We start from the raw sequence: 9,371 nt of genomic DNA on the forward strand, positions 1-9,371 counted from the left end.
CCCACTTTTTTAACGGCCGTCACAAACTGCAGCATGGTGCTGGACGCGAGAGCATGCTGTCCTCTGGAAAACTCACCAGTTTTATGAGTCTGATCTCCACCTTCTATTTGTGCCTCAGCTTAGGAGTAAGAGGTTTTCATCAGGAGCTTCAGAGGTGCCCATTCCTCAGGCACAGAAAGACAGTAACTCAAGATTTCTTGCTCTTTTTAATGTATTTTAAGGGCTGGCTGAGTTTTAATTCAGTTAAAATACAACTCTGCCTGGCTAGACTGTATTAAGGAAGCATTATTCCCCCCAAAACTATATACAGAATATACACGGCTCAAATTCTGAGTTTCCCATGGGTGATTTGGCTTGTATTTTCCAGAATTTTTGCCAGCAAAAGGATATACATATTACTAGCATTAATTTTGAAAGTGAAAAAACCTTGGAAAGGAAACGCAACGGTGAAATTGGAGCCACAGATAGCAGCGTTTTCGGTTAATCACCCAAAGTGTTGCCAGAACACGTCAGAAAACACATTTTAAATCCAATTTACCTCACATCATCCTTTCATCAGAGGGTCCAACATGGACCTGTTGAGGTTTTTTGCATGGTTTGGTGGGTTGGGTTTGTGGTTTGGTGGGGGTTTTTTCCGTTTGTTTTTCAATTCCCCGCTGTACAAACCGCTTCGGCGTGTGGCATTTCCAGTCCCGTTCAAAAAGGCGCTCTGGTCTTTGCTGCCGCGTGTGCGCTGTAGGCAGGGGCCCGGTGGTGACATTCGCCCTTCTGCAGCAGGAGGTGTCCGTCCCGCTCCTCCCCACCACCGTCCGGTTTCTGTTTGTATGGAAGCAGGGATACGGGAAGGTTCTGTTCAGCTGTGTTTGTTTGCCAACAGACTTCTATACCCGACTCGGAAAGCAATCTGGATCAGAACTGCTTGTCTCGCTGCAGCACAGAGATTTTCTCTGAAGCCAGCTGGGAACAGGTGGATAAACAGGACACAGAGGTACAGACTAAATCCCCGTAAATCGCTCGTTCTTCCGGTAGGATGGGATATTGATAATTCAAATTATCCTACAGCCTTTGGTCGTGTGCCACTTCTTGTGAACTCTCTTCCTTGCGTTTCACTTGTCTCTCGTACTTTAAATATCAGTACCTGTGCCTATGAGCCCTCTGCTGTCTGCGTACGAGCTCTTTGAGAAGCTGTGGAAGGGACGGGTAGCGAAAGGAGCCTTAGGTGGACACGTGCTTGGTGAATATTCTTGGCCTGGCTGCTTCTGAAGCACAGGAGAAAACCCCAGGGAATTGGACTTTTTGGACTTAATTTCTGTTTGTCTGAGGGGAATTTAGCGTGCGTGTTCTCAAAGGGAAGGCTTCTGTCGTCTGTCTTCGATTGTGGCAAACACTGACTTTGTGCTCTTCAACTAGAACAAGCGCTTTCCTCGTGGTGCTTCGCTTTCAACTTGTGAGCTCGAACGAGATGGGTTTGCTTCTAATTAATTGTCCGCTCCTTGATAAATTTGTCTTTTTCTTTCTCCCAGGTGACACGATGGCTTCCAGACCACCTCGCTGCACACTGCTACGGCTGTGACAGTACCTTCTGGCTTGCCAGCAGGAAGCACCACTGCAGGTAACCTGCGCGGGGACAGAGGACAGGAGGGAGGGGGGCATGGGCACAGGCACGCCGTCAGTTGTTCCCTCTCCTGTTATGCCAGGAACCGGCTCTCTTTCAACACGGGGTTCCTTTCTCAAGGACGGACGGCAGAGTTTTAGAGCGGGACTGTGCGCGCTCCTGAAGGAACCGAGTGCTTTGGCAGAGTAGAACGGTTTCTCCTGGTCAGTGCCAGTTCACGCAGAGTATACGTTTATAAAGCCAGATTTGGTATCTGCTCCGCCCTGGCCAAAACACATCCCACCTTTTTTTCCTCAGACTGGATTTGGAGGCAGCTGGCTGGTTAGCTTTTTAAGCTAATAATAAAAAATACTGGTTTGTCATCTTTGCATTCAGTAATTCAATACTGCAACTATATGAATACCATCTTCTTCCCGCTGGTGGTTGTAAAGCTGCTCCTTTCCTTCTCTAACCGTTCTTCCCTTTTCATTAAATCGCTCGTGTAAGAGAATGTGAAAAGGACACCTATGTGAAATAAAAGTTTTCTGGATTATTCTTTGCCCAACCTATTGCCAGCAGAGGCTACAGCAGATCACGCCGGCAGTGGGGGCTTAATGACCAACAGGTGGCAGAGGTCTTTTGATTAGATCATGCTCTAGGTAGAGTCGGAGGAGCTCAGATTTCTAAGTGCTATTTCAAATAAATCCCCGTTCCTGATTTCTGGACGTGAGAAAACGATTACAAGAACCGTCATTTAACCAAATGGCAGTTAACACGTTTTGATGCTTCAGTGCTTTTTGAAGTTGTAGAGAATTATAAACGTTGTTCTTGGTTTGTGTCCCTTTTGTGTTTTGTTCCATTTAGTCCTCTTGTAAAGATGAACAGACCCGGGGAGGAATGAACAGACCCGGGGAGGAATGAACAGAAGCTGAATGGCTTTGATTATTTTATTTTTTTTTTCCACATCCACTGTGTTTGTGTAAATTTCTATGTCTTGAGGCTTCAGATGAAAAGTGTGATTATGAAGCATACAGTTGTGCACGGCTGAAGGGTTTTCTAAGAGTTCAAACGGTGTTTTCCTTTGCCCTTGCCCCGCTGGTACCCGCAGGGGAGTGTACCTGCTCAGCACTCCGAGGCTGGCTGATATTTGGCATCTGCGTTTCGGTGTCCTCGGGCTCGGGGCTCTCCTCGCTCATGGATGCACACAGGACACCCCCAGCACCACGAGGAGTTAACGTTGACTCGGGGGTTTCCCCGTTTGGTTGCAAATTTCCCTCTAGTGTCTTTGTTTCTTCAGTTTTCAAATGTCTAACCTGGGTTGACCAGTCAGGGACCGGTAAGGAATGGCAACCAACGAGAAACCCAAGGGTTTCCGTGCTGTACGCTTTCAAAAACCCCGTGATGAGTGGCAGCCCCCTCCCCAGCTTACCCGAGAGCGAGAATGAGTTGAAACCCTACCCTTCTAAGGCCTTGAGCAGGGGAAAAATCGCCAGCTTCCTTCATTGCCTCTGTTTGCTGCTTTCCCTCGCCCCCCTCTGAGCTCTTTCTCCCCTCCTTGCAGGGACATTGAAGGTGGTGATCAAATCTGGTGAGCATTTACAACAGCCTCTGTCTGTTGTCTGTCTGCGTTTTCTTGGTAATTTCTCCAGACTAACTCGGGCTGTTCCCCCTCTTTGTTTCTCACTTGCCTAGAAATCACCCGAAATAAAGTCCTGGGTGGTTAGCACGGTGTGTTGGATGTTTAGATCCAGACAAACAGGCCTCTCTCGTCACCGGAAGGCATTTAGGACTTGGCTTTCGGTAGCTTAAACTGGGATGTGGATCACGCTAACACTCGCCATCGGTTCAATCGTGTGTTTGGGTAACAGCAAATGCTTCGCGTCTAACTGAGAAGAGGCTGTCCTTCGAGTTTAGCCCATAGGCATTTCTTTTTTTTCTTTTCCCTTTTTGCCTTATTTTTGGGAGAGGTCCACGCATTACCAAGCAATTCTAGTATTGGTGCGCAGTGTGGGGACAAAAAAACTGCCGCTTATTTTAGAAGGGCTGAAAATACTGTGGCAGTAACAGGTAACGCAAAGCCGGCGGAGGGTTAGTACCACCAAAACATGGGTAAACACCCATGGTTGAGTAAGCAGAGGAGGTATCAGCAGCGTGATTTTAACAGTCACCCTTCATCAAAGGAGGGAGATCGCTTTTCCAGCACGTTTAACGTCTCCTTTTAATCTCTCAAGCGAAGCAGAGGACCACCAGCATAGAAAGACTGAGTTGTTCGGAGCTTTCCGACACTCGGGGGAGAACAGTTACAGAACACTGTTATCTGTCACAGAAGGACAAAACAACAAAACAACCCCAAGCATGTGTTAGGAAGCTGGTGAGCTACAACAGATACTTGTTTGAATCCCTCTGGTTCTCGTTTGACCTCCCCCGTCAGCAGCGAGCTTCTGCTGGGTAACGGTAATGGCTCCCGGAGCAGCAGAGGAGCGGGTTGTCGGAACCGCTTTTTCTGCCGGGTGTTCCTGCGTGACACCTCATGGGGCTGTTTTGGCTCCTGCTGCTTTTTCTGATGGTAATTTCTAACGGGGTCCTTAAGACTTCAAAACCGCTGCGGAAAGGCTGGCCGGCGTCAGCCACCTCCTGCTCAGGTTACCGCTCTGAGACCAGGAGCCGCGGTGCGGAGCTGGGAAAATGAGCCCGGTGAAGTGAGAAATGGGATTTCTCTGCTGACTCTTTTCCCCATCGGTGAGCAGCATCTGGAAATCTTGTCTCTTGGCGAGGAAGGATTAATCAAAGCTGCTGGGCGTAGGCACAATTCTCTGTCAGCCTCTTGGCAGCAGCAAATCTTTTCTATAGCGCAGAACAATAACGGCGCAAAATCCCGATGCCAAAGAGTTAATGAAAAGGGCGTCAGGCGTGGAGGTAGACTTGCAAATGCAGCTCCCTGAAGTGCTGTTGGGAGTCGGGGAGTGCGGAGGACAGAGCACCGCAGCGCTCACCGGGCTACTGGGAGCAGCAGCAGGTTTGGGGGGGTTGGGGGGGGGGGCTGCCAGAAGAGAAGGTAATTCTTTTCAAGATTTAAATTTTCTCCCTGCCTCCTGCGAGGTGCATGCGCCAGCGCGCCTCCACCAGCTGACGTCTGACGAGAATGCGTATGAGACTGCTCACCCTGCCGCAGCGTTACTGCCGTTCCTGAGCATGAAATGCCTGGCTGCCCCTCTCGTGGCTTTGCATGAGCCCTGTTCGCTCAGTTTACTTTCCGCAGGAGTGTGGCACTGCCGGGAACTGCCACAAAAGGGACCGCCCTCTTGGGGCAATGGGAGGATTGCATCAACAGAAACTGGGTTTAATATTATTTTTTTTTTCATCTGTGCCATGCTTAAACTTCCCAGCAGCGCATTTGAAAGGAACAGAAGAAAATATCTGTGTGCTGGGGCTCACCGGCACTCGCTTGTGGAAGAGTAAAGGAGCAGAGACTCCTGCCTCCTCCCGGGACTGCGGTACCCAGTCTGTCTGGCTCCGTGATGTGAGCGGGGCCCAGAACACCGCATTGTCCCCATCGCTGCGGAGCAAAGCCCCTGTTTGCTGTCCCTTAGCCCCTCTCTCAGCCCTGTGCCCCCGGGGTGGCAGCGACAGCGGTGGGCAGGACCGTGCCCGAGCTCCTCGGCAGGACATGGGAGGGAGCTTTCCCCCGTTCCATGGAGGGAGAAGTTCCCTCCAGCGTGAGATGAGACGGTGTTGGACAGAAAGAGCCGTCGCTGTAGGGACGCACAGTTCCGTACTGTGGTTTGCGCTGTGCTCCATTCTGGTGTCCGTTCCCCGGAGCTTCAGCTGTAGGAGCTGGTAGCAGAGGGTGCAGCCGCTGGAGGGTTGTCTTTGCACGTGTCCTGGCACTTCGGGAGGAACGACTGCAGTCCCCAGGGCTGACCCCGTCACACCACTGGGATTAGGATAATATTAGAACTCGGGTAACTTTGTCTAACTGCTTCTAATCTTTTCTCTTCCATTTCTCCTCTGTTCCTGACGCAAGGAATTGTGGAAACGTGTTCTGCTCCAGTTGCTGTAACCAGAAGGTGCCCGTTCCCAGTCAGCAGCTCTTTGAACCCAGCAGAGTCTGCAAATCGTGCTACAGCAGCTTGCACCCAAGCGGTTCCAGCCTTGATCTCGAACTGGATAAACCCATCACTGCCACGTCAAATTGAAGTCCCGGCCTCGAGGCAGTGGGGGAGCAGCCGTGCCGACTCTTCCCCCAACAGACAGGCGGATTCTCGGTGGGCTGAGGCTGGGAGGATGCGGGAGCCGTGCACTTTGGAGGTCGGGGCGTGGAACACTGCTCGGCGGGACAGAGCTCGAGGACGTACCGCTGGATTGTGGGATTCTCCTTTTCCAGCGATTCCCCCTTTCCTTTCTGTCCTATCTGTGTGTATGTGTCTACGCGCGTGTGTGTGTATGTATATATAATAATATATATATGTTCGTTTGTTTGCTGGAAGATTGTGGAAGCGGGAAGGGAGCTGGTGCCAGAACCAGATTTCCCTTTCGTGTTTAACTGTCCCACTGCTGAACTGTTGCAGACAGACGATTTTGGGGAGGAAAGGAGAAGAGGGGAATCGGTCCAGCCAGTGTGCAAAGCGCGACTACCTGTAGCGTCAGTGCTAGTGCTTTCAATCACTCCTGTTACTTCCAAACAAGAAACTGCTGTTTGGGAACCTGTTGCTGCTAGAAGAAATGGGAATCGCTTTCCCAAGAGAGCACTCTCCCTCTCTGTTCTTAGAGTGGGCTTAGTTATCCTCGCTGCCTGAAGGGGGAATCGGTCCCGGATTTCCGTACTCAGCGGCTCTGTGCTTGCACACACAATCGATGCGTTTCGTTGCCGTCAGCCCCCGCCGCTGTGGCTCCGAGGGGAAACACCTGGACAACGCCGGCTAAGGAGAGAGGGCGTTTGTGTGGGAGAGGTGAGAAGGGGATGGAACGGGGCCGCCGAGCTGAGGTGGGCTTTGCGCTGGCGCCCCTCTCTCAAATTGTGTAAATGCAATTCATTGTTTAAAACCCAGTGGGAAAGTAGAAGACCTTCGACTTCTGTCCTTGCCCCGTCTGCGGGATGGTTTACTCGATGCGGAGCTACTTTTGGAGCAGTGCACTTGTCATGGGTCACACAAACAGGCCGTCGTGCTGGCGCTCAGACTCGCACTTTAATGAGACTGTCCAGACCAACGGAAGAGCAACTGTGATCCGCGGGTGTTCTCGCTGGGCTCGGTCCGTGAGGAGTGCACTGGTGCTTGTGATGCTCCCGGGATGTCTCCTCCTCCTTCAGTCTGTATTCAGTATACTCCAGATAGGAAAAAAACCTGCCTGAGGATTTTATAAAGACCATCATGGATTCCCCTTCTTTCTTCTGTCCCAATCTGAGTCGCTTTTAAGGTCTCCTCATTAAAGTGTGAATCTCTTGAATACGTGTTTGTAAACGAGTGTTAGGTACTCAGCCCCTTCTCCTTCTGCTAGAGCCCGCTTAGTGCAGCGTGGCGAGGAAGAACCGTAGATCCCGCTTCACAGCGTATTGCCGAGACAAAGTTCCACCTTCTCTTGTGATATTCTCAAGAACAAAAAAAAAGTCCCGCTGGAGTATTCGCGAGTTTTGTATACAAAAGCTCAAAATCTAAGCAACCTTGGGGAAGGAGTGCTTCCCTTCCCTGGAATGTCAGAATCACGTAATCCAAAAGCGAGTATCACAGAGAGAAAACCATCTCGGAATATTTGTTAGGTCTGATGGGGAAAAGAAATGTCGAGGTATTTTATTTTTGACTTTGAGCTTCCCCCACCCTTTGCAAGGGCCGTTACCCTGCTGCGGCGTCAGCTGAAGATTCACAAGACAAAACTGAATGTCCGGGAGGCGGGATTAGTGTAGCAGCCCGCGTCCCCACGGGAAGGGGCTCTGGTAACGCAGCATCTCGGGATCTCCTCTGGTTTTGAAACGTTTTTCAAACCATCAGGAGGGAAGAGCAACGAGGAGAAAAAAAAAAAAAAAGGGTTCTCCAGTGGAGTTGTATCGAGAAGTATTTGTTCCTAAACCAGTGCAGCGAGGATACGGAATAGAACCGTAGGTATTGCCGGTCCCTGTCAAGCAGAGGCAGCCGGAGCAGGGAGAGGAGGACGCGCGGCTCCCGGCTCCGGCCCTCCTGCGGAGGGGAGCGATGAGAGGTTTGGCTTTAGGGGACACGGGGTAGTTGTGCACACTAACATTGTGTGGGTTTGTGGTGCAAATAGACAGTCAAAAATAAGTCTAAGATTCTGCAGTTCCTAACGACAGGTGCCAAGAGGTTATGATACGGGTTTTTGGGGTCTGTGATGTACAGTGTGAATAAATGCTTGCAGCTCTTAGTCTTTTTTTGATCGATGAAGCACTTTTTTTATTAATATTATTTTTCTTTGTATGTAAAGGAGGAACCAGTATCTCTCCATAGCTGTATATATAACCCGTCTCTCCTAAAGAGAGTAAAGTGCTCCTATATTTTTCATTTTTGTCAAAGCGAGAAGTAAATACTTTAGAATTGTTAAATATATAAATAAAAGTGAATAAAGTTTAGACTTTTGCATGGGAGCATTTGCTAACACACTTTCTAATTTTTTATTTTCCTTTCCTGTCCTTCGTAGGGGATGTATTTGAGGTTCGGCGGAAACACCAAGGCCTTTGTACCAGGAGGCTGCAGCCCGCCTCCTCTTGCTTTCTTTTCCACTGTGTGTCTTTGTGAGGAACAACAAACTGTTGCTCCTAAACTTAGAAGAAAAAAAAAATATTCAGCTTGGTTTTCCTACTGCGAGGGTCCCAGGGAGGGGGAAAAAGACACAAACGGCGTGCGGCGCCGGGTCCCGACAGTCCCACCGGCAGCGTTTCCCGAGGCCGGAGACCTCTGCAAGAGTCTCGTCTTCCTCGGTACCTCGTTTTGCTTTTTTCCCCTTAACCGACCATCATATTTCAAAGTGTTGATCCCGTGACGTGAGCCTGAATGTAGGAGCAGTCCAGGTCGCCTGGGAACTCGCTTTTGGTGATGTTTGGGGGGAAAAAAAAGGAAAAAAAAAAAAAAAAAAGGAAGCTCGACGTCTCCCTTCCCCCGCAGGGAGCGAGCGCCGGCTCTCGCCGCGGTGGCAGCGCGGTGGGGAGGTCAGAGCTGGGTTCTCGTTTGCACACTTTCTGCCTTATTCTCAATGCTGGATGGCGGAGCCGCGGCTCTTTGGGAACAAACCAAACTCACTCAGGTTTAATCTCTTTTTTCCCAGAAGGTGGAAAACTCAACTGCTCTTTGTCCTGCAAAAGTCCTCCCGCACAAAGGTCTGATTATTCTCATTTTCCTCGGACCGCTTGCTCGTTCAGCCGCTCGGCTGCACGCGCTCCCCTCACGTAGGCTCCTACTCCCACAGTTCTTTCTTTTCTTACGTATTTGAAGTTGAGGGAGAGGATTTGCCCCAAATTCTCGGGGAGGACTGAAGAGCTCCTTGAGCAACTGTGAGTTATTTTGGGACGTTCTAATCACAAGATGTTGTGCACAATTGCTTTACAATCTCACGGTATTTATTTAATCAAATAAAACTGCAGATTCGGCGCAGAGCTGTGATCGCAGCTGGGGGTGGTATTTACAGCTTCATGAATAAAAAAGAAAAGCATATATAATGTTTTGCACTATTAAGAACGTGCGAAGGAACAGCGGGTTTTCAATTATACACCAGAATTTGATTTTATATAGCTCCTTTCATACTTGAGCTACTTCTAAGTGGTTTTTCAGTAACT

The 9,371-nt window shown here is 49.7% G+C and overlaps 1 protein-coding gene across 1 annotated transcript in view; it reads left to right on the forward strand.

Annotated features, from left to right (window-relative positions):
• Positions 1-5,790, forward strand: part of MTMR3 (myotubularin related protein 3) — a 57,482-nt gene extending 51,692 nt beyond the window's left edge. The window contains 4 exon segments of the mRNA XM_009889010.1: positions 878-988; positions 1,524-1,612; positions 3,156-3,182; positions 5,619-5,790. Of these exon segments, the coding sequence (XP_009887312.1) occupies positions 878-988; positions 1,524-1,612; positions 3,156-3,182; positions 5,619-5,790 (399 nt within the window).
• The last annotated feature ends 3,581 nt before the right edge of the window (positions 5,791-9,371 follow it).

This window comes from Charadrius vociferus, unplaced genomic scaffold (genome assembly GCF_000708025.1).
Source record: "Charadrius vociferus isolate BGI_N301 unplaced genomic scaffold, ASM70802v2 scaffold1351, whole genome shotgun sequence".
In the NCBI taxonomy this organism is placed as follows: domain Eukaryota; kingdom Metazoa; phylum Chordata; class Aves; order Charadriiformes; family Charadriidae; genus Charadrius; species Charadrius vociferus.